We start from the raw sequence: 27,843 nt of genomic DNA on the forward strand, positions 1-27,843 counted from the left end.
AAGCTGGTCTCCTGCCCTGTAGAGCCCTCCCTCTGGCTGATGCTAAGGCTGTCCTCAGAGACAAACAGGACATGTACGGCACAGGCATGGGTGCTCAGGCTCACCCCAGAGCAGGCTGCTTGAGTATGGATGTGGCCATGATGCTGACAAGCTATGATACTCTAGACATCCCTTTCTGTAGCTCTAAAATGAGCCACAGACCTCAGAGCTGTGCAAAGGAAGTAATGCTTTTTCAGGTCACAGCACATGCTTGGCATGTGGTCCACGTGTAGTGGAGGAAGACTTGGCTATTTTTAGGGATTCTCTCCCTTGGCTTTGGACCTTAATTATTTTGTTTATTTATTTATTTGAAAGGTAGAGTTGCAGGGAGAGGAGAGAGAGAGACAGGAAGAAAGAGAAAGAGAGAGAGATCTTCCATCCACTGATTCACTCCCCTGGAACCTGCAGTGGCCACGGCTAGACCAGGCTGAAGCCAGAAACCTCTTCCAGATCTCCCACATGGGTGCAAGGGCCTCAGCATGTGGACCATCATCCCTCTGTTTCCCAGGCACATTAGCAGGGAGCTGAAAAGGAAGTGGAGCAGCCAGGACTTGAACCGGTGCCCATATGGGATGCCAGTGCCACAGGCAGCAGCTTTAGCTGCTACACCACAATGCTGGCCCACAGCTTTAATTCGTCTTAAAAGGCGGAGGCCAGGGATAGCCTGGGAAAGCAGTAGAAGATGGCCTAGGTCCTTGGGCCCCTATTCCCACATGGGAGACTTGGAAGAAGCTCCTGGCTCCTGGCTTCAGATCAGCCCAGCTCCAGCCATTGCAGCCATTTGAGGAGTGAACCAGCAAATGGAAGACCTCTCCCCCTCTCTCTCTCCCTCTCTAACTCTGCCTTTCAAATAAATAAATAAATAAAAAAGGCAGAGGCCGTGGAAGGAGCTCTCCATTTGGAGAAGGCAGGGTGATGTGAGAACATATGACACATCACACTCAGGGATGTGGGAAGGTGCAGGGCAGGAGGTAGCCTGGAAAACACCTCTGCCAGCCCTGCCCAGAGTGGCCCCGTGTAGTGACCTCGAGCTGTCACTTACCCTGTCTCAGTCTCAGTTTCTCCATCTACCAAGAAGGCCTCCTCAAGCCTGCCATTCACATCCAGATGCTGTGAGACTCTGACAAGCTGACGAACACCAGAGGGCTCTGGAAAGTCCCAGTGTTTAGTAAATGTAAGATTGTTATTCCCAATACCACCCTTTTAAAAGGATAGCTCCCCTCTACTTGGCCAAACTTAACTCGGACGATGAAGAACCAAGCCAGGCTTCCCCAGCCGCAGTTTCTGTGCCTCTGAATATTAAAACACAAAGGCACCCTTTGCGGAGCGGAAGGGAAGCAGCAGCCTACAGAGGCGTGACGGCGCACGCAGAATTCAAAGCGATGTTTCAAGCAGGGCGTTCTGTTGATACAAACCTTGAGAGCCCTCAATGAATGCCAGCAGAACTTTGAAATTAAAATCGCTCCTCTCCTCACACGCTGCTCTCTCTGCTGTTGAGCCTGTGTCGTGGGTCTTCGGGGAGGTTCGAAGCCACTTGAGGCTTGCTTCATAATGATAGGAATGCTAAGAGACGACACAGAAACCCATCACAAATGGCTCTGCATGGCCAGACCGGGCCTGCAAGGCCAAGGCCAAGCCTGTTAAAGTGATGGCTGCCTGGAGCGCTGTCCAGAGTGCTGAAAGGGAAGGTGTGCCATGGTGGCGGGCAGGCATTTGGACAAGTGCTTCTCAAGGGGCACACTCTTGCAGCTCCCTAGAATCCTGGAGGGGTGTGGGGAGGCCCTGAGAGGCCAAGCCTCACCCTCACCTTATCCCCTCCCCCGCCGTGTGAGCTGGAGTGGGGACACCAGCAGGGGGAGGAGATGTGTGAGAGGGAGAGGAGACGGCCACTGGAGTAACAGCTGTTGTGGAAACGAGAGGTGAGCAAAGAAGCAGCAGGCGTGGGGGGGACTAAAAAATACAGAAATAAAATAGAGAGATGCACCTGGGTGACAGCAGAGAGATAAATGGAGCAAGTTACATGAAGGGCTCATTTTTGTGCAAATGTTTGGGGCTCTATAAAATAAGGCTGTTTATTATAAATCTGTCTCCTGAATAAGACTTGCCATCACACAGGTGTCACCTGCTGTCACGTCTTCCGTCTAAGACATACAGGGCCGAGCCCTTGGGGTACTGCGTGGCTGCAGCCGTACTTTCTATCTTACACACAGCCCTTTCCAGGGGGAAGGGTGGCTGCTGTGCCGAGAGACAGAGGCAGGGCCAGCTGCAGGCTCTGGGGACGTTGGCCTCCATTCCCAGCCAAGGGGCTGCAGGGTGCTCTGTCCTCTGGTTCTCTGGCCAGTATGGTAGCCCCCACCCCTTAATCCATAGCTTCACTTCCTGCAGTCAATTGTGGTCCAGATATATTAAAGGGAACATTCCAGAAATAGGCAGTTCGTAAGTTTAAGTTGCATGCGCCCATCCAGGGTGTGACTCCTCCCTCCTCTGGCTCATGCAAGCTGCCTGCGCTGCCCACCCATCAGTGTAAGTGGACAGTGGACAGTCTCTCAGTTACCAGAGAAGTGATTGCAACATCACAGTGCTCACATTCAAGTAACTCTGACTGCACTTAGTGACGGTCCCCAAATGTGAGAGCTGCCATGTGAGGAGGTGCTGGGGCACAGCACGGGGGAGGATGGATTGGCCCTGGTGCCCACCCCGATGTGACTTGGCATACAGGAAATGACAGCACACTTGGGTTTGGTGCCAACTGCAGCCTAAAGGATCCACTAGGGAGGGGGGGACTATGTAGATCAGCAGAGCAAATAAGGCCTCAGGTTTGATAAGGCATTGGAGTCATGGAGTAGCATCTACCCTGCCAATGGGACACTTAGACACCAGGAGGGGACCCAGCAGGGGTATTGGTGTCCCCACTGCAGGTTCGCTCTGAAGACTTGGGTCACATACCACATGCATACCATGTGTGTACACACCTACACATGCATATATGTACATGCACCACACAGAGACACATACCACATGTGTACACATATACTTACACACATGCATATACCCCACACATACACATACGTGTGTCTGCCACATACCACACATGTGTACATATACATACACATACATGCACCTGACGCATACTACACCTATACACGTGTGTGTGACATATCACATGTGTGCACATATACACACATGTGCACATATACACACACTCACCACACATAAAGGCACACAGCACACACACTGACACAAATACACACTGTCTATAGCACATACACCACAGCCCACACACAGAAACACACATACCCCACAGGACACACAGACACATGCGTATACACACACACGCACAGACACACACGCAGACACATGCACACACACATGGTCTAAGACACTATTTCCCGAGGACCAGGCTGTGTGGTCCTCAGAGGAATCAGCTCTCTAACGCCAGACCCTCGGGTGTGGAGCAGTCTGTGTGGGGAGTGGGACGTCTTGGTCTTTCACTCTCAGTGCCTCGGCCAACCTGCTCAGGCAACTGGAGAGGGTTCTGGGTTGCATTGCCAGCTCCTCTAGGATGGAGTGGCAGCCAGAAGCAGGCTCCTGGACTTCTCTGAGCCCATCTCCTTGGTCCTAAAGTGGGGCTGATCCTAATGAGGTTCTTAGGAGAACCCAATGCAGGGAGCCAGCCCAGAGCCTGGCACAGGAAGACAGGGGCTCTCCTGGGTGAGGTCTGGACGGGACCTCAGTCCTGCTTTGTGCATGCTGTAGGTGCTCCTGAATTGCATACAGTAGGTGCTCCTGGTGCAGCGAGGATGTCTTTCTAGCGTGGTCGTCACCATCACTGCCTTCGCTGTCTCCTCAGGAGACTTGGACGTGACATTCTCTCTCTGCAGTCCCATGGTCCTCCTGAACCCTGAGGACACTCTCTCTCCCATCTCCATGGCTCCTGAGCCTGGCATATCATAACTCCAGGAAGTGTTAGCTGAGTGGGAAAGAGAGATGGCATCTCCCACAGACTGCAGCCTGGGTCCCACGCTCGTGTCAGGTGCCAGCAGGTCCCCACTGGGGAGGACCGTGCTCTGGGCAAGAGCCCTCTCCTGTTCCACAGCCTTTTGTCTTGTGTTGTGTGTGGCCCCAGGCTTGCGATTCTGCACCTCCAGAAGGGACTTCTGTTTCCTTCCTGGTGGGTTCCGCCCCAAGCACTAGCTTTGGCCCTTTGCATCTCCCTCATTTTCAATGCTCTGACTTGAAGTCTGGCTCCTTGCGGCTGATCCCAGCTGGTTCCGAAGGAATCCTACAGCACCTTCCTGATTTACTGCCTCTTTATGGCTGTAGTAAAAGGCCACACATCAGGGAAGGCCACCAGCCAGGAAGCCAGGTCCCTCGCCTTGTCAGCTCAAGTTGAGCATTGTGATTTACGTGGATACCCTGTGGCTTAGGGTGTTTACCTCCCGTGGAACCAGTCTCTTCTCCCATGATGAGAAGGAGATAATTAAAATCTTCCCTCTTCCTTTCATACATACATACATACATACATTAGGTTAGCTCAGCCCTCTTGCAAATGCCAGTTGGAAAGCTATTGTGTTCTTGGAGTTTCAATTTAGAGCCCACTGGTTTTTCCCAGAAAGATGTTTTTTGTTTGTGTATTTTCTCTTCACCTGCTCCAGGCTTCCACAGAGGGATGTGTTCAAATGTAATCAGGAAATTTGCATCTCAAACAGAAATTTGGGGGAGGCCAGGCCAGGGAGGCAGCGAGGCCATTTGGCTTCTCCCCCCACCCTCACCCCCAGGGCAGCTTCTTTGCAGCCTGCCTGGTGGGAGACTGTGAGATGCTAATCCCTGGACCAGTCCAGCTTCACCCCCTCGCCCATCTACTGTCACCTCTGGGAGACGCCATGGTGAGATAGCTCTGCCCCTTGGCAGAGCAACCCACCCTGGAACTGGGTCAGCGATGCAGAATTTACCAGATCACCTGCACGGGAGGGCGTGCAGTTGGCAGGGCTACGGGATTCGGGGGCTCATCCGGCTCACCCAGGACCCTGGTTCTTTACAGCTCTCACGATGCCATCTTCTGCTGTAGCTTCAAGCTCCTGCGGGGAGCAAGATGACGGGAGCAGCGACTCCCAGTTCCACTTATCGCCTGTCAGTGCATCAGGGAGGAAGAGTTGAGGGAACCTGAAGTGCCTGTCTCTGGGGAAAACCTCTCTAGCAGAACTGGGTCCACACTGATTCCCAGGAATCCCCAGCAAGAGGGGTGGGGGAGCAGTTGGCCAGGTGAGCTCACCCCCCTCCCCCAGGGCTTGTGGCTACATGGCGAGCGTGGGCTTTGCTGGAAGTCAGTGCTGCACAGACGTGAGCATAGAGCCCTGATCTGCCAGGTGGCTTTGCATGGTGGCAGTACCCACCAGCCGTGGCCTGAAAATCTTAGCTGAAAGATTCCAGAAGTAAACAGCCCGCAGGACTTACATTGCCCACTGTTGTGAGTCCTGTGGTAGGATCCTTTTCTGCCTGGAGTGTGGCTCATCCCTGGGTCCAGCGAATCCACAAGGTATGTGCCACCCTCCGGGTAACGTTGCCGGTTATGAGGGGTGCTGCTGCAGCACAGGGCTGGTATGTGAGGTGCAGTGCTGTCTGCACTCAGGTATCCACCGGGGGCCTGGGGAGAGATGCTCCCCACAGAGAAAGGGAGACTGCTGACATGCACTTGGGAAGTGACGAAAACATGTGTGTGTGTGAAACAAAAGGTAACAGGAAAAGTGAACTTCAGACCAAAGAGACCAAAGCCAGACCCAGCCCTCTGCAGTCCCCTTGTTACCGGAGAAATGCAGGGTTCTTGTCTTCGCGCAAGAAAGGATTCAGGCCTGAGACAGAGTAGTGGAAAGTGAAGTAGCAAAGTTTATTAGGGTAGGGACATCCGCAAGAACGGATGGGCACCTCTCCAGACAGGACCTGAGAGAGAGTGCAGTCGCTTGGGTGGGGGGGGGGGTGGATCGAGGTTACATGGTTGAGTGGAGAGATTATACCTGGGCAGGCCAGGCGGGCAGCTCAGCAGAGAGGCCGAGGGCTGAGTCCAGTTGAGGCGGGGGCAGGGGGGGGGGGGTTAAGGAGATGGGTCTCTGTCTTCACAGATTTCCTCCTGAAACAGAGGATTTTATGGCTGTAAATATTAAGATATTAAGAAGCTCCTATCTGAGTTTTCCCTTGAAGTTATCAGACAGGAGAAAGCCTAGCTGGCGCCATCCTGGGTTCAGAGGAAGGGTGAGCAGGACCCCCTGGAGAATCGGGATCCCAGCAGGGTGTTTGAAATGCAGACACTGGGCTGCATCTGGGAGATTGTGGAAGATTTGTCAGGCAGAAGGGGCGGGGACCTCCACCTGGCAGGTTATCAGGTAGAAGGGGGCAGAGCAGGATGCGAAGGCCGGGCTGCCCCTGAAACGTTATTGGGATGACTTTGAGATGTAGATGCATATGCTGGACATAGATGTCTTCTCTTTGGGCCTGTAATACACACATAAGCTCATACCTAACTTCCTACCTAACACCCTCAAGGGCGCTCTTCTGCTTCCCTGTCCCACTGGAGTCTTGGGAGTTGAACACCATGGAGCCAGGACCGTGAGCAGGACCTGGGCACTGGGGAGCCCAGTGTTCTCAAACATGGATGGCTTCACCCCCAGGAGACCCTTGGCAGTGTCTGGAAACGATTTCTATCGTTTTCATTTGGGGTGCTACCAGCACTTAGTGGTAGAGGCCAGATACTGCTGGACATCCTACCACGCACCGGCAGGAGTGACCAGCCCCGGAAGTCTGTAGCATGAGGCGGAGAAACCTTGCTTAGGGCTGGCTTGCATCTAGATGCTCCCAGGATGCTTGGTTCCCTGGGGGAGGAGGGGGAGAGTGACTTCCCAGGCTGTGGTTGGAAGCTGGGGATACAGAACCATACTCCCCCTCCTTCCCTTCCCCCACAGAACTTTCTTTTACCTTCTTCTATTCCACTCTGCCTTGTTCTACATGAGTATCTCCCAGGGAGACCACCAGCACCTGCCAAGCAGGCCCTTTGGCCATCCCAGGTATCCCCAACATGGGCTTAGAGGAGGCAGGGGCAGGCAGAGAGGGGCGCTGGGCAGAGACAGTGCGATCTGGAGGTGGGGGCCCTCCAGGCACACCTTGGCTGGGCTGACATCAGCTAATTCTCAGCTGCAGAACAAAGACAACTGGAGCAGCTCAGAGAGAATCCAAGGTTTGGGTTGAGAAATTGAATCTGACAGTTCAGACCCAGCAAAGGATGCTTTCACAGGAGCAGGTGGGAAGAGGTATCAGAGGACACGACCCTGAGGACGGGCGTGGGATGAATGGGGTGGAGGAAGAGGAGAGGGAGCTGGGGGAAGGCCCGAGGGTCGGGGATGGGGCCCATCTGAGTTCTCCCCGCCGATGGGAAGAGCAGGAGCCTGCCTTGGAGACAGGCAAAATCCAGGTGGTGCAACTCAGCCCCGCCTAGGGGCTATGTACAGGAAGGAGGGAGCAGGGGATGGAGGCCCTTGCCTGGGATGAAGCAGTCACAGGCTCTGGGGGGGCTCCCACGGCAGGGCCAGGGAGCCCAGAGTCCTCCCAGGGACAGGCACAGCCAGATTGTCTTGTCCCCATCACCTGTCAGCCCCAGCAGGATGTGCGCAGGGGCCACAGTCTGGGATGCCAGGAATTTTCCGTTCACTGCTGAGACACAGGCTGAGCCAGGTGGCAGCCTGAGAAGGAGGCAAGGGGGACAAAGCCCAGGGCTGGGGCGCTGACCCCCGACAGCAGCCTCGCCCCGCAGCCCGGCTCAGCCAAGATGCTCCCCCCATCAGCTTCCCGCAGGAGCCTCTGCCCAGCCGTGACAGCCCACCTCCTCCACCACTGGGAAGTGGGGGGACAGGGAGTGAGAGGGTGCCACATGCTGTGCTGGCCCTTCTGGAAACTTCCTGAGGGAAGAATGGAAAAGTCTGTGCAATCCCTGGCAACACGGCCCGGCCCCAGGACCGTCGCTGCTGGAGATGGTCGCGTTAGGTTTTGCTTGGCCTGGGTTTGTTGTAAAATTCCAGGTTTCACCCTGCGACGTCCTGGCTCCCCTGCGTCTCTAGAGAGGATGCGCTGAGGACAAAGCCGGGTGCCCTTTCTGGTGACCTCCTGTGACCTTGCCCACCCCCCTCCCCCCAGACCTTTAGTTCTTACAGAAACAACTGTCGGGGGCAGTCAGTCCCCTCCAGAAGCCAAAGGAACAGGAAGGCCCCGTAAATAAGCTCATCTGCCCTGGGGGACGGAAGGAGGAATGGCAGAGGTTGGCGTGTCTGTGAATGTATCTGTCAGTGACCGAGGGGCTCCCACTGGCCAGGAGTCTGCTGGGCGCCCGTCACTAATGCCAGCCGCCTGCACCCTTGCCCCACCCCCGTCAGGCCGACAGGATGACCCCCATTTTCTTGGTGAGGCCTCTGAGGCCGAGACGGGCTGAGGAGTTTGGCCAAGGTCACACAGCATAGCCAGTGGCCCAGGTGGGATTTGAGCCCCCAGGTCTGACCCCGTGTCCTCACTCTTTCCCTTGTCTGGCCTCAGGCAAGGTAACTTCTTCCTATCGAGTTTTAACTCCACCCGGAGGCTAAAACCAGCGGACTTAATTATAACCCATCATCAATGCCTTTGCTCAACAAATGGCCAGCAGAACACGTGGGTCTTTAGAGCAAGCCTTAAGCAGATATCTTAGCCTGTGGGAATCACTCCCTGTGTGTAGCGTGCTGAGTCTCGGACAGGCGAGCCTTTCCTGGTGATCGGGTTTTCTTCCGCTGAGAGACTGGAGCTGCCGTTCTGGGTGGAGGCTCATCCAGCATTGAGGGGTTCCTGGACCGTTTCGCTTATTCTGCAAGTCTCTACCAAGCCTTCCCTCTGGCCCAGGCGCCAGGCTGGACACTGGGCCAGTGAGGCAGGCGTGGAGCCGCCCTCCTGGGACACGAGCCCCAGTTCTCTGCACCCCAGGCCGAACCGCATGTTTCTGCTTTTCGTAGCTGTGGCCTCAGGAGCTCCCTGTGGGCCCCAGGCTGTCAGAGGTCCTGGTCCTGCTCCCGTGCCTGAGCCCTCCCCTCCCAAATGTCCCCACGCTGACTTCCGGTTGTCCTTCCAGGCTTGGCTCATAGCCACCTTTTTGGAGCTTGCGAGCTCCCTGACTCCATGGAGACCCTACCCGCTGACCCTCTGTCTTTACGGCTCACAGCGCCGTGGCCTCTCCAGAGTCACCCCTTCCTTCCAGTGTTAGTCACTTGTCCCTTCCACGCCCCTTCTGGTGGAGACTCAGCTCAAGGCCGACCCCAAACCTAGGCCACCCCTGCACATCACGCTCTTGAGCGCTATCTGTTGAATGAATGAATGAGTGAATGAGTGCCTGTGCAGGTTGTCCCTGCCCTGGGGAGGCCAAGGCCCCCACGCCATGAACCCCGCTGGGGAGTGGATGCTCTGGGAGCCCTCTGGCGTCTGGCCCTCACGGAGCAGGAAGCCCAGGTTCCTTAGCAACACATTCCCTCCTCCACAGGGAGGGCAGCACCAAGACGGAGCAGACAGGCATCCGGCCCAGGGAGTCTGCGCCCTGCATTTGCCTTTCAGCTTCCCCACTCCCATCAGCTCTCTCCAGAGGAGCTGCTGGCCCGATGTGCCTGCAACCACCACGATTAATTGCGATCCCCGGGCGCTAACGTCTCACACCAGCTCCATAGCAACAGCGGTTTGCAAATGCCAGCAAGTGGTTTTTCCAAAGGGACTCTCCCCTACACAAAATAGAACATTTTGAGTGAAATTTAAACACAGTTTTTGAACGGTGCTCTTCTGATGTCTTCACACTTCACAAATGCTTTCTTTGCAAACATGGGTGTCCCAGTTACCCTGGGCTGGTGCCAAGGCCCTCGGCCCAGCGTCTGTTTCCTCAGCTTCAAGGCAGCCGTGATGAGACCTGAAAACAAACATGGAGTCACACACCTCGGGGCTGTGTGTGCATGTGTGCGTTGTACATGTGTGTTCATGTGTGTTATATGTGCATGTATGTGCAAACTGTTCATGGGTGTTTATTTCTGCGCCTTATATTGTGTGTACATGCATGTGTGTGCACATGTGTTTTGTGTGTGTGTTGTGTGCGCACACGTATGCATACATGTGCGTGCAGCTGGCCAGCAACCCAGACCTCTGCTGGGATATGAGCTTTAGCAGAAAAGAGCACCGTCTGCCGTGGTTTAGTGCAAAAGTCCAAGGCCAAGAGGAGAGTGGGGATCCATGTTTGAGTGGCTGGTGCCAATCACTCTGCTAGGCGCTGGCTCCCACAAGTGAGGCAGAGGGAGATCCAGATAGGCTTCCATGTGGAGGTGCCCAGAGAGACCCTTACAGTGTCATCACTCTGCCTTAGGAATGGCGGAAGAGAGTAAATGGGAGGCGGTGAGGAAAGGAGCCTGGCAGGTGTACCTGCTCCCCACTGAGAGCGACACCCACGGGGCTCACTCCAGTGACCGGTCCAGGCTGGGCGTCCCCATTCACCACCACCTCTAGGGCAGGTCAGACGCTGATTCAACCCCTTGGTGACTACCTACGGGGGAATGGGTTTCCTTCCAACTTAGACACTGCCCCCAGGAAGCCTGGGGTCAGCCAGAGGAGTGTAGACCCCAGCCCAAAGATCTATGTGAAGGACCAGTGCTGCATGTGTGAGGTCAGGGTCTGCTTTGGGAGTCCTAAGAAGAATGCAGTTCCTTTTGTAGGCTCCAAGGACAACACAGCGTTGGTGCTGGGTCTTGACAAGTAGGTGGCCTGTGGAGAGGCTCCAGGCCTTGGGGACAGAGTGGGCGGAGCCGGTGGCACAGCAGGCTGTGACAGAGCCAAGGGGGCATGGGAGGTGTAGATGGCAGTGGATTGGCTAATCAGGGAAGCTCTGGTCTCCAGCATGGGGTTGCATTCGTGAGAAATGGGGAGCAGTGTGAAGCTGGCAGCACCGATGCCATCAGAGCGGGGACCAGGAGAGACAGCTCAGAGGCAGATGGGACAGCCTGGCTTAAAGACAGGAGCTCAGGCCAGTGCCAGGGCGCCTGGGCAAGGCAGTGAGGGTCAGACTGGGGACCTAGAGAAGACTCCTTCCCCCTTCTGCCGCCCCCACCTCCTGTAGCTCTTGGGGCACAAGCAGTGCCTCAGATGGGAGTGCCATTGGAGCAATGAGCTCTCCCAGTGGCTCAGTGCTGCCCCTGCTGGCAGATGCTTGGAGCTGCCCAGAGGAAGCTTCATGAGCAGGTCTCCCTGTCACTGTCTGAGGAGGGGTGGTGGGGTCCCCAGCTCCCTGCAGGCCACAGGCACCTGCCCCACTGCTGACTTCAATGTCTGCCACGCACAGGGACACTTAAGGGCAGCATTTTAGGATTTATGCACTCAGCTACCCTCCCTGCCGCTGTCTGCTGTGGGTTCGGGGTGCAGTGATAACGACGGGGTCTCGATCGTGTTGGTGTGCAGGATGCTGAGCCCCTCGGGCCTGGGGGACAGGTCGGCCTTTCCTGGGGGAGGGGCGGGCCTGCTGCGGTGGCTGTGCCGGGGGCGGTCCCGGATTTGCCTGTGTCGGGAGTGCAGCGGGTCCAGCGTTACCCAAGGAGGCTTAAGGTTATCAGCGAGCTCCAGGAGCCACTGGAGAAAGGAAGAAGATAAAGCAGGATTTAAAAGGAAAATAACAAAAAGAAAAACTGTATTTTCTAATCCAAACCTTGCCCTGCGGTGGCTTTGTTAACCCCCAGTCACTCTTTCAAGACATAAACTGGTGAGGGCCACAATTACTGCAGCGATTCCACTTTATCTTGTCCTACCAAGGTATTAAAGAGGAACTGGGGAGCACATTAAAAAAACACACGGCCCAATTTAATCATGATTCTCTCTAAGACAATTGCCGGGATCTCTCCGTTACAGCTGCCGGAGCAGAACAATCCTATAGACGCTCCGTGGGCCGGGCACAATTCATCCTCCGCGGCCTCCACAGCTGGCCCGTTTATCAGTCGAGGGAGAGCTTTGGGGTTTACGTCTTTAATGGGATTTAGTGGAGGGGCTCCCCAGGTGCTCTCCCAGAGTGGGAGGAGGTGGCCCAGATCCCAGCCTCCCAGACTCCCCCGCTCGCTGCACCTGCCCCGCCACGGCCCCCACCAGGAAGATGCTGAACAGAGAGGCGGAGCGCTGAGGAGCTCAGCTCAGGGCCCCTTTCCAGTGTGCCATGATCATGAGAGCACGTTCACGGTCGAGGCTGGGTGGCACGACACTGACCAGAAGCCAGCCTCGGTCCATGGCCACCGCGGGTGGACGGCACCAGTTCCGCCCTCCTGCATGGTCTCTCTGCAAACTCAGGCAGCTGTGATCACTCGCCTCCTGGTGGCTCCAGTGATCAGGAAGGGGGCAAAGTCAGGGAGCCAGCAGAGGTAGGGCCGGGTGGGGCTCCCTGGCCTCACTCTCGCTTCCTGTCCACTGGGGGACATGGGACATGGGGCAAAGCAGCCTCTATGGGTTCAGTTTTCCCAGCAGGAAATAGGAAGGATGGAGGAGCTGACCTGGCCCATTGCTAAGTTTCCTCTCATGTTGTTCATGCTCTGTCCCGTGAGGAGGAGGCAAGAGTTCGGGACTGGCAGGATCTTTGAGGGTGTCTGGCGCACAGTCCCGGTGCAGAGGTGAGCCGTGTGGGGATGGATCTGAAAGAGCCAGGGTTCCTCCAGGACCGCCCATCACCCGATGCTTGGGCCACTGGGATGAGATCTGAAAATGGTCCCGCTGGCCCAGATCCCTCGGGTGCAGACAGACTGGCAGGAAGTGGGTGGAGACTTTGGATTTATGGAGACGCACAGGACACCTGTCCAGGAAATGTAGTTTTCTCCCAGTCCTTACACACAGCCACAATTTTCTCAGAGCTCCTGTTTTTATGATTGGTATTCTTTAAAAAAAAAAAATTATTTGTTTGAAAACCAAAGCTACAGAGAGAAAGGGAGAGAAAGAGAAAGAGATATCTTCCATCTGCTGGTTCACTCTCCCAGATGGTCACAATGGCCAGCACAGATCCAGGATGAAGCCAGGATCTTCATCTGGGTCTCCTACATGGGTGGCAGGGGCCCGAACACTTGGGCCATCCTCTGCTGCTTTTCCCAGGTCATTAGCAGGGGCTGGATCGGAAGTGGAGCTGGGACGCGAACCAGTGCCCCTTTGGGGTGGCGGCTTGACATGCTATGCTGCAGCCCCGCCCCAGGACTGATGTTCCGATCATCAGGATCTCCCCACTGGCTTGAGCATCATTGGGATGACAATGCTTCCTTCATGTTTGAAAATAATCTCTCAACTGCCTAGACAGCTCCCCACCTTAAAGGACCACACCTCCCGCACAAGCAGTGTCTGACTTCATTTTGCTTCACGTGAGCTCTCTGAGGTCTTAGGGCATGACTGGGTCCAGGGGTTCCATCAGTGGCCTCGAGGGTCAGTGCCTCCTCCCCTGAGGCCTGCCTATGATGCCAGCTCCCTCTGGGACTCCATGTGCTTCCAGGAGCAGTAGGTTTCACCCTCCCAGGTTCAAGGCCAGCAGAAAAGAGCATCCCTGCTTCCCAGTGGCTCTGACCAATGTCCAGGGATGAGCTCTGATTGTCCCTGCTGGGGCCAGGAGTCCATCCCTGAGCCAATCAGCACGGCCCTGATCACCTGAGTAACACTCTTCACTCCTGGACTGAGCTGGGGCTAAGAAAAAGCGGATACTTTCATCAAAAGAAAGTACACCATACACTAGGACCGCGTCCAGCACTGCCCTCCCATCAGCCATGTGGCGCCTCTCAGGCCAGCAGAGGTGGTGACCGTGCCCAGCTTCCTCCAGAGCTATTGTGGGAACAGATGGACAGGAAGGGGTCCAGAGCACGTCCGTTCTCCAGAGATGCTGCCGTGACCGTTTGGTGCCATTGTCATCTGATGGGGTTGATTCACTGCCTAATAGGGTGTGGCTCGGAGCAGGCACACCAGCCCCAGGGGCAGGCCTGGGATGCACACCCTCAGAGAGCGTGGAAAGATGGGGAGGGCAGGGGGTTTGGCTTCCAGCCTTCTGCAAGGACATGGCCAAGTCTAAGCTGGGGGCAGGGCCTCTCTCAGGCTGGTGAGAGGGAGGTCATGGATTAGCTCCTGGGAGCAGAGAGAAGAGCAGAGGTGCCAGAATCAGAACCCCCAGGGCCCGGCCTGGCATCAGCACTGCCTTGCCTGCCCTCCATCTCTGCTGGGCCACAGCAGCCAGCCCTGAGCTGGGCCCTTCCCCATAGGGGTTCTTCACGTCCCTGAGAAAGACCCTGGCTTCTAACCCCAGGGCTGGTAGGAGCAACTCTTGCGATGATCTCTAATAAATCAAAAATTGGTTCAAGGTGAGAGCGAGAGACACACGGGACACAAACCTACAGTCTCATCCAAGCGCAGGCTCTGCCAGCCACCAGCCGCCCACACCCTGGCAAATCCCCGCTGAGTCCTGGCAGGCATGAAACAGGGGGTGGATGCCCAGCACCTGGCTCACACGTCTAGCCCTGGACTCTGGCCTGGGGGGGGCCCAAGCACGGTGGCACCTCCTGGGTTTGGGTCCCAGAGAGGGATGACCCCCAACATCCCCGTCTCCTTCCATAACTACTCATGGAGCCACTGCCCGGGAACTGGTGTCACCCATTTTTAAGAAATCTCTGTAGTTTTCAGCCTTGGTCTCCCTTGGGATAAGGAGCCCCCTGCATCCACTGCCTTCAGTGTGACTTGGGCTGAGATGACCCCTGAGCTCCAAGGGGGACCCTTACTCTTAGCATCCAGGGGTCTCGGAGGAGGAGCTCTCCCCTGTCTGACCTACAAGACTTGCACCCCATTTCCTCTCCTCTTGGCTGTTGTCTTTCTGGACACAAACACCCAGGGTGGCCCCTGCCCTCACCACTCCACATCAAGGTCTGGAACCAAGATGGCCTTTGGGATTCTGTTCGCACCTCCCAGACTCCCACCTTTTCCATTCCCTGCAATGATGCTGGGCCAGTGGCTTCTGAGAGTCCCAGGGAGAAGCCCCGGGCTTGGCTGATGGCAGCTCAGGCCCTCGGCCTCCCCAGCCACTACCTCGCACTCCACCTGCCCAGGGTCCATCTGTCACTCCCCCACCCAGCAACACAGCTGCCCAAGATCCTTTGTTACCCATAAAAGTTTAGTGTCCTCTGCAAATGTGGACTTTTATTGGACATTTCTTCCCCCAGGTCCTTCGTAACGATTTTAAATAAGGCAAAGCCTGGCCCCAAGTCAATGCCATGGTTTCCATATGGCTGCCAGCAATGCCATACGTCCTCAGCCTGTGTGTTCTGGTGGGCAGCCAGTTCCCACTGCACACTGGGACATTCTCCTCACCACCACCCCACCCCCAGCACCATCCGGCCACAGTGGCTTGGCCTTCTAAGAGCCTTTGGGTAGAACTTTCTCAGATGCTTCTAAAAAGTGCCTGTTCTCCTGCTCAGGGAGAGTCGTGAATTGGCCTTCTTGGCCTGGCACTCCCTGAGTGTCTGGGATACCCCTGGACGGCGCCAGGCATGGTTTCCCACCTCTCGTGTGTTTTTCCTCCCAGGCTCAAGGAGGTAGAGCAAGCCCGCGGCATGGTTCCCGGAACCCAGCACCAGGTGGGAATTGTTTAACTCGATTCCCATGGCTGGAAAATCCCGGTAATTGTGTAATAACAACAGCAGCAGCACTCAGCAATTTCCCAGGGTTTTTCATCTTCAGACCACTTTACCCGCATTAACTAATTAAGTCTCCCAGCCTCCCTCCGAAGCAGGGAAGGGCTGCTGGCCCCAGGCAATCACCGAGCTCGCGCTCACTAACTACGAGGAGCCCCACAAAGGGGCCCCGGGTCTCCCCCTGGGCAGCCGGCCCCTGGCCCTGCACGTGACCCCCTGAGCCTCCTGCTGGGCCCCGCAGAGCACTGGCAAGGAGGAGGGCTGTGTCCTGCCACCTGGGCTGGTGGGGTAAGAACATAGGTGACCACTGGCCCTGCCTAGGCCTGGGGGTTCCAGGGACCCTCTGGCTCCTCCTCTCTCTCTTCTCTTTTGGCTTCTCCTTCAACCACCCCTGACTTTGAGGGCCCGGCTCTCCCCACCACCTGTCAGGTACTTGGCTGCAGATGGAGTGCTCTGTGGCTGTCCTCCCACACACGCTGCTCCCTGACCACGGGGTGAGGGCCCTTGAGAGAAGGCAGGGACATCTACAGCCATGGCAGCTCCCTGCACCCGTCATGGGCCAGCCAGGCTCCCTGGCACTGTTTTGCTCCAGGACAGATGCTGCCTGAAACCCCGAGGCCCAGCCACGGCACCTACCCACTGTCCAGCGACTCCCCCCAGAACCCCAGGGCCCAGGCCAGGGAAGCTGTGGAGGTGGGGCTTAGAACGTGGGTCTGAGTTGTGAACGTGACACTCCGGGGGTCTCTCTGCAGAAGGTACCCTGTGCTCTGTGCATGGGCCTGCTGGCCACAGAGCCCCTGCTGCAGAGCTTGGCGTGAGGATGGCCACACCCCACACTCACGTGCTGGGGATGCAGGCACACCCTGACCCCCAGAAGTGCCCCCAGCAGCAGGGGGAGATTTCATGCCCTGGAGCCCAGGAGGACCCCAGGTGACAGGAGTGCCAGCTGCCGCCACCCTGGCCCTGTCAGGAGTAGAGGTCTGTCTCCTCCCGTCCTCAGGCCTTCGTTCTCCCTCATCCTGCCCACTGGCAGCGCTCAGGGCCCAGCCTGCCAAGGACTCCCTGAGCAGCCTCCTTCCCACTGGGACCGGCGGCCTCCACCTCAGACCCCTGTCCAGAGCAGACAGGTGGCAAAGTGCCAGGGGCCGCGGCAGCAGAGCGGAGGATGCTTCTTGCCTTGCACCCGGGACTGCGCCAGCCCTGAGCAGCCTGGGACCATCATTTATTCATCCCCTAATCAACCCTGCCCTGCTTCCAGGCGGCGTGGCCCTCGTACTTTATGGGCTTCCGCTGCTGGTGTTTATCATACACCCAGGTACGAGGCCGGCTGCATCTCTCAGGAACTGGCTCATGAGGCACTGGCCATCCACACGCACAGCACTCAGCGGGCACGAGCGGTGCGGAAGGGGCTTGTGGCGCCAGCAGCGCTGATTTACATGCCCAGCCCCCTCCTCCCGGCCGCCCCCGCCCCCGGGAGGCTTGCCGGAAGGTGTGTGGCAGCACTGCAGGCCATGATGACTTTCTGGGTAATGTATACACTTTCACCACCCCTCGGCCTCTCTCCTTCATTTTTCATGAGAACTGGCACGAGATTAATGACCGAGCCGCAGAAGAGACGGAGTGCCACGCCACTCTGATTTATTGGCCACTTAGCGTTGATGAAGCTGCAAACAAAAGTCAAACAGATGTTGCAGCTGCGTTTTTCTTTATCAAAACCCACAGCTTTTTGCATTTTTAACCACTTCTAACGCTGCCGTCCTGCTAGCTCCAGAGAAAGGGGTGCAGGCTCTGGGCCTCCTTCCCAGCCGCCCAAGGCCGACCCCAGCCGTGGCTGCGAGGAGGGCGTGAGCACCCCACAGCTCTTGCTCTGGGTGATGTGTGGCCCCTCAGGAGGTCTCCGGGGAGGAGCTCCACGCTGGGCCCCTCACCCATCTCCAGGGCTGCTATCAAACCTGGGCTGGAGTAGGTTCAGCTTCCTCTGCAAACCAGAAACCTCCCCCAGCTCCATCTCAAACCAGTGGCTGGTCACTGCCCCCTGCTAGCGGCCATGCCCGGGGCCTGGGATGTGAATGCTGGCTGGGGCTCAGCTCCATGCCGAGCCCTTTCTCCCTCCCGCGAGGTTAAGAGCAGGGGTACTCGGCTCCCCTTTCTGAAGAGCAGGCACGGATGCTTGGTGAGATTAGGGGCTCGCCCCAGACCCTGTGTCCCATCTGCCCTGGCCCTGGCCCCTGCACCCAGTCCCTCGCCTCTCAGGAACCGGAAAGCACAGGAGCCAAGGGGCCTCGCTCTACACTGCATCCCCTACATCTCTGTGCCATCCCGAGGTCCCGCCCTCCAGACCGGCTTCTCTGGCTTCTGCCTTGAGGGTCCGATCCCCTGGCTGGGGGCTCTTCAAGGGGAACCGGCGGCCCAGGGTGGGGAGACCTGCAGGAGAACGCTTGCCTGGTCCTCCCTCGCTGCTGCCCCCTGCTGCCGTGCTCGGCTGCCCGAAGCAACCTGGGCTGGCTGTAAATCCAGCCTGCTGGAGACAGGAGCTACTGCGGAGCAGTTGGGATCACAGGAGCCATTGCTGGTGGCCCCGGCTGGGCCCACCTCGGCCTCACCAAGCTCCTGAGGTGTTCTTGTTCAGAGCAGCTTCATTTCCTCAAATCCCCATCAGCTGTCATTAAGGAGATCCACTCCTACCCCACCGCCCGTCCCCGACCTCAGTGCCCATAGCGGGAAGCTGGCCTGGTTCCAAGTCTCCCCAGGGGACCAAGCAGCCCAGGTTCCCAGGACAGGAAGGACCAAACCCACATCTGAGAGGAGGCAGAGCCCCCTGTCCTGGGCTGAAGTCTTCCCAGATGGAAGCCCTTCCCCGAGGAGTGGCCTCCACCATAGCCATGGGCAGTGGGGACCCTCGGGATGGGGAGAGCTGTGAGGACAGCACAGCACCCAGGCCAGCACTGCTCAGAGACCCAGCACCAGCTGGCAGCTGAGGGGAGCCGGGTCCAGAGCCCCAGCGGGGACCCGGCTTAGGAGAAGGATGGCCACCCTGCTTCCCCGGGGACTTGGATGCTGGCCAGGCCTTTCTTCCAGGGACTGCTTGAAAGGCGCTTCCTTTGTCCGAACTGTGTTCCAGACAACACCAGCGTTCCTAGAGGGTGCTCAGGCTCATGTTCAGATGGGCACGGAAGAGGGGGCCTCTTGCACACGGCACCGCCAAAGCTCCGAGGAGTCTTGCTCCAGGAGCCTGCTCCACCCAGGGCAGGGGTTCTCTGCACACCATTCTTAGCCTCTCCCGGGCCTGGGGAGGCAAAGGTGACCAGTGCGTCCTGCCTGCCCTCTTTGTTGAGGGGAGCTGGAGGCGAGTGTGGGTTCCGTCCACAGTGCCGGGGAGCACTGCTGGGTCTGTAGGTCATTCCTGGACTGGAGACAGAGGGCAAGGGGCAGGCAGGGGCCCCGGGGAAGGGCCCTGGCTCCCACATCCACGCCCAGGGATGTGGGGGGGAGGGTGGGCCACAGGCTTGGGACACTGAGACGAGGGCTTGGCCGTGCAGGGAGGGAGAGACGACGGGAGGGAGTATTGAGGTTGGGACCTGTGCAGCAGGGACCCAGGTGCCACCCTCGTCAGGAGAGGCCTGGCATGGGCCAAGGGTGAGGGGTGCCCCTCGCGGGAGTCACGCTCCATTGCAAGCGGCTAGGGGTGCTTTGATGTCCCTAGAGGAGCAGTCGACAGGAGAGCCAGGAGGGGCAGGGTGGGGCTGGAAACAACCTGGTGGGTTGGAGGCCGGTGGTTGGATGGGGACACCAGGAGATGAGGCAGAGCCAACAACCCAGGCCCGAGGCTCACCACGGCAGGGTGTCTGGGAGCGCGCCTGGGAGCTGCCACTGGGAGGGTGGGACTTGAGTGGGTGGCTGGCTGCTGGGAGCTCAGCCCTGGCCACTCTCAGGGCTCCGCGGGGTCTGGTGTGGGGGCACCTGGGGCCGGGAGTAGCAGGTGTCCGTCTGGACCTTGTTCCTCTCCAGGCCCCGCCCTGGCTCCCTGCAGCAGTGCCGTGACACAGGCAGGGGCACAGTTTCCAGGCACAAGTGAGAAGCTGGACACTCCAGGAGGAGGGAGGGGCTCTCCCAGGCTCTCTCAAGAAGGTTCTGGAGCTTCCGTGAGGCTGTGGTTATCCTTGGTTCCCCAACCACTGCATGGCACCCCATGGGGTCCACTCCGTGCCCTCCCAACCTCACTGTGAACACCAGCCAGGCCTCTGGGATATACAGGGGGCCATCCTCAGAAGTCCAGTTCACTGTGGTGGAAAAGGCCGCTCATGTCTCTGGGGAAACCCCACAGCCCAGGCAGGAGCCCCACCCCCACCCCAGGCCCGAGAAGCCAGCCCTGGGCAGGTCAGGCGTGGCCAAGGCTCCGTGACTGCAGAATCGAGAACCAAGGGCCCCTGTGGGCTCAGGCCCAGCCGTGACCTCCCATCCAGGCACAGCCGTGATCCTGCCCCGCGGAGCTGCCCCAGCCCAGCCCTCAGTGGCACCATGAGGGCTCCAATGCCATTACGAGCGCTTCATGAAACTGATACATTAGGTCTCCAAGGCTAATAGATTTTTTCTGCCGAAAATGCCCAGTAAAATGTACAACGAATGCATACAATTGCAACATTGCCAAGAAGCGGCATACACCCCAAATAATCTCCCGGTGCCTTAAAACCAGCCCTGAGCAGTGGAGGTGGGGGTGGGGGTGGCCGATGCTTCACAATGAGCTCTGGGTACCACCAGCAGGAGGTTTGGACCCTGGGCTGGCAGAGGGGTGAGAGGCAGAAAGCACGGAGCCACCTGTTTCTGCACCCTGACCCCAAACCCTGGAGCCCCCAGGAGCTGGGACCACCTGCTGATTGTGTGAACAGAGAACGGCGAAGCCTGTGCCAGGCGCACCCTCAGATTGGCACGAGCAGCAGGGCCAGCATCCCCAGGTTGGTCCTGACGGCCATGGGGCTCACGGGCCCTGGCGTGCGGAGCCCTGGAAGGGACATGGATGTGGCTTGGGATATTCTTCAGGGGCAGGGGCAGGGAGCCCACAGCCTTCCTCGACCTCGAAAGAGGCCTCAGACCCAGAGAGGGAAGCACCAGCTTCGCATCGGGTCCTTCTGGGGAAGCCCTGCATTTGTAGACGCAGAAGACTGAAGCAAGGTCACGAGGCCCCAGGTGCCGGCAGGTCACGGCTCAGCCTTGCTGGAGTCTGCAAACCTGAAACGCCAGGCGCTGTAACACCTCTGGGGCCTTGACCTTGAGGTTGAGGAGCTATTGTGGACAGACCCAAAGCCAGTTGCCCGCCTGCTGTGAGCAGGTAGAGAGGGGGAGGTATCAGGGAAGGCTCCCCGGAGGAGGAGGGGATCCTGGTGCCTGTCCTGAGAAGTAGTAGGTGGGGGCTGGTTATGCAGAGAGGCAGCAGATCTTCCTAAAATAAGAGCTTCTGGGTGCTCTGTGAGGTTTGGGGATTGGGTGCCCGGTGAGTGGGGGCCTCTGCCTGCCTCACCCCTGTCACCTCGGCCTCACACAGGTACCCAGCCTCTGCTCAGCGGAAGCTGCAGCCCTTTCATTTCCCAGGCGGCTGACAGGCCATCTCCCTCCCACCGGGCCGCTCCTCCTGCCCCAGAGCTGGATCAGAGGAAGCTCCGGGGAGCGTGCTGGCTCCTGCAGCCCTGTGATCCTCCCGCGCCCTGCTCAGCGCTGGCACTGCCACCCGGCCAGGTCCAGACTTGAGCAGGCGCCTTCCACCCAGCCCCAGCCCGGGGAGGCCGGCATGCTGGCCTACAGAACGCAGGGCTGGGACTCCCGCCACGCCTCCCGTCTCCCAAGTCAGCCCAGCCATGCCGTGAGCACAGCACGTCTGCCCAGCCCACCTGACTCCGGGCACATGGCAAAGGTGAACCGAAATGTGAGGTGGGAGCGTGCTTGCGCCAAGCGAGAAGAGGCCCTCGATGTCTTGGCAAGACCTGAGTTAGGAGTCGCAATCCTGGCTTCCAGCCCAGCCACGTGGCTTTGGGCAAAGCCACAGTCTGGCTGCAGACAGAGGGCGCCCTGCCCAGCAGCCCGGCCCGGCCCTGCCGGCCTCCCTGGCCAGCGTGGGCACCCGATGAGATAATGGCTGGGAAGTGCTTTGAGAAGAATAAAGTGTGCACCGATGTCAGGGATTATCATTATTATTAAGGAGCGTGATTACTGCCATCCAGAGAAGCTGCCGTGAACGAGAAGGCTCCTGTTCGTGTTGATTTAATTTCCTGGTTAACTGAGCGTTGGCAAGAAAAAAACTATATTTCAACCCTTATTGAAAATCCTTTTAAGTTATGCCAGTCTTCTTTCTCGTGCCGGTCCTGGTATAGTCTTGGGTCGTTACTTATTAATGGATGGATTGATTCATGCGTTCATTTCTTACTCTGGCTCGGACCACATCCAGAAAAAGCTGCTTCAGCCCCAGCCTCTTCGGTGCCTGGGGTCCCACCCATCCCAGGTGAAATATCGGGAAAAGCAGCCAGGACGGATCTGGGGGGTACAAAATCCCAGGCCGGGGCCCCCCCCACAGTGCTGACCACAGCTCCCTGCGGCGGTAGAGGGGCTAAGCCGGGTTCTCCCGGCTTTATCCATGTGCCTCCATGACATGTCACGCCTGATCTGACCCAGAAAACAGCCTCAGCTTTGGGGGGCCCTGGGAAGGTCCCAGCAGGCCCCAGATCATTGCAATGAAGCCGCTGCCTCGCGGAGACCCCGTGATGCAGCCCGGTTGGGGCTGGCAGGGAGGTGGAGGCTGGGCCATCTAAGTAGAGCCGTTTGGGGACACAGGAGTTGCGGCCTCAGGGTCTCCAGCAGGCAGCTCTTCCCTTCTTAAGCCCTGCAGGGACTCCAAGGACAAAGAGATTCCCAGCCCCTGCCTGGGTGATGCTGCCTTGGAGAGGGTTGGGGCCATATGTGCGGGCAGCAGCCCCCAGGCTACAGGCAGAGGGGCTGCTCCATCCCTCTGGGATCCCCGCTTTGGCCCTGGTAAGAAGAGAGCAGTGATGCCCGCATCCAGGAGTGAAGTGGGGCCCGGAAGCTGTGGGCGCCACCGTGGACGTGGGGTCTGTGTAGCCATGCTGGAGACACGGTGGCGCCTGCTCCAGGCGTCCCATGTCACATACACGGCGGCCATGCGGGTCCATGGTTTGTCTACCCAGGATGCCAGGCAATGTCTGGAGGCTCGTGTAAGGGGTCACAATGCAAGGGGTGGGGCTTAATGGAGACCAGGATGCTGCCTTGCCAATCAGCCTGGAGTTCGGGCACCCAGGGCTCTGCCCGCACCTGCTAGGGGCTGTGCCGGCCCCATGCTGCCAGTCTCTGTGCTCTCCCCCCAGAACCCCGACATCGTCCTGGTGCACTATCTCAACGTGCCGGCCATCGAGGACTGTGGCAAGCCCTGCGGCCCCATCCTCTGCTCCATCAACACCGACAAGAAGGAGTGGGCGAAATGGACGAAAGAAGAGCTCGTCGGGCAGCTGAAACCCATGTGTGAGTAGCCTCGGCTGGCTGCAGCCCCCACGCGAGTCGTGGAGCCCTGTCTCTCTTGGCTGACAGTGGATGATGGGGACACCGTGAGCTGAGCACAACGCCCACCCCGTCCCCATTGCACCTGACTCTCACCAGCTCCCTCCACCCCAGGCAGGGCCCAAAACATCCCACCCATAGGACAGGTGAGAAAAGCTGAGAGGAACAAAGCAACCAGAGTGAGGACAGGAGCTCTCTCGCCCGCCCAGGACTGCACCTCCCAGGCCACAGACAGCCGGGGCAGGGCCTGGGCTGCAGAGGAGGGACCTGCCACCGCGGGCCCCGCCTCCTGTCCTCGGCCAGGCTCAGCCTGGCATCCTCGACCCGGGGCCTGTGGCAGCTCCCGCACCGGGTGGCGAACGGTGATGGGAATTGAGCAGGATTTGAGTTTGTCCGCCAAGGGCTGCTTTCTGCTGCATCTGTCAGGTGCAAGTCACTAAGTGCAGATCACCGTGGATGTCCAGGGAGCTGGGGCTCGGCCGGGACCTCATTCCCTTGGGCTGTGGGTCGTGGCAGCCACGGGAGCGGAGCGGGGATAGGGCAGGGGCTCTGTGTGGCCTCTCTTGCCTCCTGGACAGCTGGGCTCTGGGTCTGCCAGAGCCAATAAGGACATGAGATGTCCATCCCTGGACGAGGGCCCCCAGGGTGTAGGAACACTGACCGCCCAGGCTCAGAGAAGCACTGACCAGCAGCACCACACCGGCGGGTCAGAACCAGGACCTGCAGGGGAGATGCTGGAGGGACCCCCGGCCCTGGGGCCCTTCACAGGGAGCCACCACAGTGTCCTTCCCGGGGTCCAAACTGCGGTGACCAGTCCTCCTGAGAGGCCTCAGGCAGGGGGTTCAGGATGAGGATCCAGAGGGGTTCTGGGAGGGAAGGAGGCCGCCCAGCAGGAGGTGGCCCAGGCCCTCAGACCGAGCCTCCTCTCGTGTCTTTGTCCTGAGCCAAGCGCCCAGGCCAGTTTGGCTTCGCTGCCCCTGCCTGGAGCCAGAAGCCTTGCAGGCTGCAAACGGCTCTCACGATGGCTCTGACTGCACCCCCAAACCTCTGGCCTCTGCCCTGCTGGGATGCCGCTCTTCCACCTTCCACGGCCCCCCACATCCCTGTGCCTGGTGCTCCCCCGGCTTCACTGGCTCCCTGCTGCCCCCTCCGCGCCAGGCTGAACACCTCCCCAGCCTTCCCTGCCTACCCCCAGGTCTCCCCAAGACCCCAGGAGAGAGTCAGCAGACTGAAGCTCGCCCAAGGGACTGCTTGAGCCCCTGCAGTTCTGCCAGCGGCCCGGGAGGCACTGGGCACGTGGGTGCCTCTCTGCCTGTCTGGGGGAAGGCTGGGGAAGTAACCACGCTGGCTCCAGTGCGGTCCAAGCAGTGGGTAAAGGTCTCCAAGTGCCAGACCCTTCCGGACACTTCCAAGGCCAGGCCTGCGGCCGGGGTGCTCAGGGTCCCAGTGCCGGGGGCTCTGCCTCCACACCTGCTTGTTAACCCCTTCTGATCCAGCACTGATGGACACGGGGCTCTGCCCACCCCACCCCGGGCCTACTCCCGCATTCTCGGGCGGGGCTCAGCCAGACTGAGTGATGACTCCGCTCGTGGCGGGCACAGAAGCCACCTGGCCCTGGTGGGAGGCAGAGGCAGAGCCGATGAGTGGGAGGGAGCCCTCGTCCTGGCTCTGCAGTTGTCTGGGCGTGGCCCCAGGCCCATCACCCACCCTCCTGGAGAGAGAGGGGAAGAATCTGGTGGCCTCTGCTTCCAGCCTGCTCAGTGGGGCCTGGCTTGGCTCCCAGAGTCCAGGTGCGTAGTGGCCGCCCCATCAGAACGGGCGCCCCCTCCTTGCCCCTTCTTCCTGGCCTCTCTCTGCACCTGTCAGCCTTTGTCCTTGGTTACTGGAAGGAGTTCCCTGTGTCGGATTCCACTGGTACCTTAGGACCCCTGTGCTGGTGAAAGGCCCCCATCCACATTGTGGAAGTTCCAGAAATCATGTTACCCAGAGATCACCAGGCGCTGCTCCCAAGGGAAGGGCTGGCTTTGCAAGATGTCCCTGGCACCACAAGCAGCCCCTCTCCCTCACCCATCCCATTGCTGATTCCCTGGCTCCATCACACAGGAGCACTGCCTCCAGGCTGGGTGGCGGGGACCCAGACAGACCTGAGTTGGCCCCGGATGCGTAACTGGAGAGCACTGGCAGTGCCTGCCCACGCCTCTGCAGCAATGGAGTGCGCGGCACCTGCTGCACGTGCACAGACCGGCAGGCACAGCCCGGGCGGGGTGGCTCCGGTGACAGCTTCCGGCGCCAGGAACCCAGGCAGGGCTCAGCTAGCCGAGCTCGGGGAAGCAGAGGCATGCGGAGAGCCGAGACGGCATCCAATGTGGTTCCAGAATCAGGCGTGCCGCCCGACGCCGGAGCCAGACACATTAGCTTCCCCACATCTCACATAAATCACGTCCCTTCAAAGACTTCACAGTTGGATTTCCCGATGTTTCCAAATTTCTCTGCCCTGCAGCAGAGTTGTCAGTGGTTTAATCAAAATGCTGTGCTTCTCGGCGGGGAAGGGAAACTGATCCGAGCCCTCGCCTCTCCCGTGGAGAGATGGGGGCCTCTGGTCCTCACATACCGGGAGCCTCACGGACGCTGCCTCCTGCCCCAGACCAATTTGGAGAACCCCATCTTGAGTCCTGCAACCCTGCCCTTGGGTCAGCCCGCACTCTGGATGCCTTCTCCAGGAGGAAAAACAAATAGACAAACACTAAGGTGTCCGATGGGAATTCCCAGTTCCCAAAGCTCCCCCCGTCTTCTGGGATCCTGTCCTGAGCCCTTACAAGCTGTGGACCGGTGGCTTAAATAAAACAGGAGTGGATTTCTCTCCTGCAGAGCAGTTCAGGGTTGATATGGCAGCCCCAGGTGTCAATCAGCCACCCAGGCTCCTTCCAGTTGGTTGCTCAGACGTTCTCAGGGTGTAGCCCCCTTTCATGAGGCCTGAGATGGCTGCTCCAGCTCCTGCTATTGCAACTGTATTCCAAGCAGTGGGAAGGGGAGAAGGTAGAGTGGGGGGAAAGCTTTTCTTCCCGTCGACATCATGTCATTTCCACCTGTGTCATTGGCCAGACACTTGCCATATGGTCAGCCCCAGTTGCAAGAGACACTGGGAAGTGTAGTGTTTTCCTGAGCACTTGGCGAATGAGGTTCTGCACGTGAGCCATTCGGGGCTGAGGAGAGCTGGGCTCAGCCAGGGACACCCCGGAAGGCCCCAGCTTCTGGGCCCACAATGCACAGAACTGCTCATCTCGGCTCAAGGTCTCTGATGATTGGCTGAGGGTAGGAGTTTACAGAACCCAGGGGGAGGCGATCTGAAGCTCGGCGCATCTCGTTCTGGAAATTCTGGGATTTGGGCTGGACAGTGCAGGAGCGCTGCACCTGGCAAACGCCCGAGGTGTGCATGAGGGGCTGAGTGTGAATGTGGGGGGTCCGCTCCCCACATCAACCACTGAGAGTCAATTGCAAGGTGGGAGATGGAAGCACAGGCAAAGGTCTGGCGGAGGCTTGCTCCGTGGCCCACGGCTTCACTTCCAGCCAGATGGAGCCAGTGCCCCAGAGACCATTCTCACCCTCGGAGCGCCCGTGGCTCTCTGCCCTGCCCCGTTTCTTGGCAGCAGGGGGAGGGGACAGACTTGTAGTCACTTCATGGCTAGCAGCCGGTGGGGCTGAAGCATCCTTAGCGAAGGGTGAAGGGGGACTCTGTTCTCACAGCATCTCACCCACTTGTCCCCCAGGGGCTCTTCCTGGAGTGCCCCTGCTGGCCAGCTGGCACCACACTGCCAAGCAAGCCCCAGCCATCACCAGGGAGCCCCAGCAGCCTCCCAGCCTGTCTCTCTCCAAGCTGCCATCCCAGAGTCTCCTGGTCCTGAATTGGAGGCCTCTAGGGCAGATGCCCTCGGCAGGATGGGGAGGGCCACGCAGGAAGGAGCAGCATGGCCCAAGGACCCAGCCCATTCCTGCCCTCATGTGACATGGAAGCTTCCACACCACGCCACATGCACCTGCACGCTGCTGCTTCCGTCACCACGGCACACGGGGACACATGAGGGCCCAGCAGGTGAAGCCTGGCACTAGCACCGCCTCCGATACGCTGTCTCCAAGAGCAGCCTCATCTCTGTGCCTGGGGACCAAGAGCAGCAGTCCCTGGAGACGGTTCAGGCCCCATCCTGTCCCCTCACACAACGTATAAGTGGGCCAGATGGCAGGCGGCCAAGCCCCAGCTCCCCTCTGACCAGGGCGAGGCCTGGCCAAGCTCCTGAACTCTCGGAGCCTCGGTGTCCTCTTTCCCGGTGGGGACGGTGTGGCCCCCTCCCCCAGGGCCCGTGCAGCCATCAGGGGACGTCATGGATATAAAGCACCTGGGGTCCAGATGTGGCCGCACCCAGAGCAGAAGCCTCTGAAGACTGAGCGCTCCCGGGCTGAGCACATGCTTGTCCCACTCAGGTGGGCACCCAGCTGGACAGGCCTCCAGGGGTCCTTCGGACCCTGGAGTATGACAAGCTGT

The 27,843-nt window shown here is 58.8% G+C and overlaps 1 protein-coding gene across 2 annotated transcripts in view; it reads left to right on the plus strand.

Moving 5' to 3' along the window:
- The window catches only part of CAMTA1 (calmodulin binding transcription activator 1), an 869,043-nt gene that overhangs the window by 754,398 nt on the left and 86,802 nt on the right, over positions 1-27,843 (plus strand). For both annotated transcript variants that reach the window (XM_062190365.1, XM_062190364.1), the window contains exon 6: positions 23,117-23,270. In XM_062190365.1, coding sequence (XP_062046349.1) covers positions 23,117-23,270 — 154 coding nt within the window. The remainder of the gene's footprint in view (positions 1-23,116; positions 23,271-27,843) is intronic.

This window comes from Lepus europaeus, chromosome 5 (genome assembly GCF_033115175.1).
Source record: "Lepus europaeus isolate LE1 chromosome 5, mLepTim1.pri, whole genome shotgun sequence".
In the NCBI taxonomy this organism is placed as follows: domain Eukaryota; kingdom Metazoa; phylum Chordata; class Mammalia; order Lagomorpha; family Leporidae; genus Lepus; species Lepus europaeus.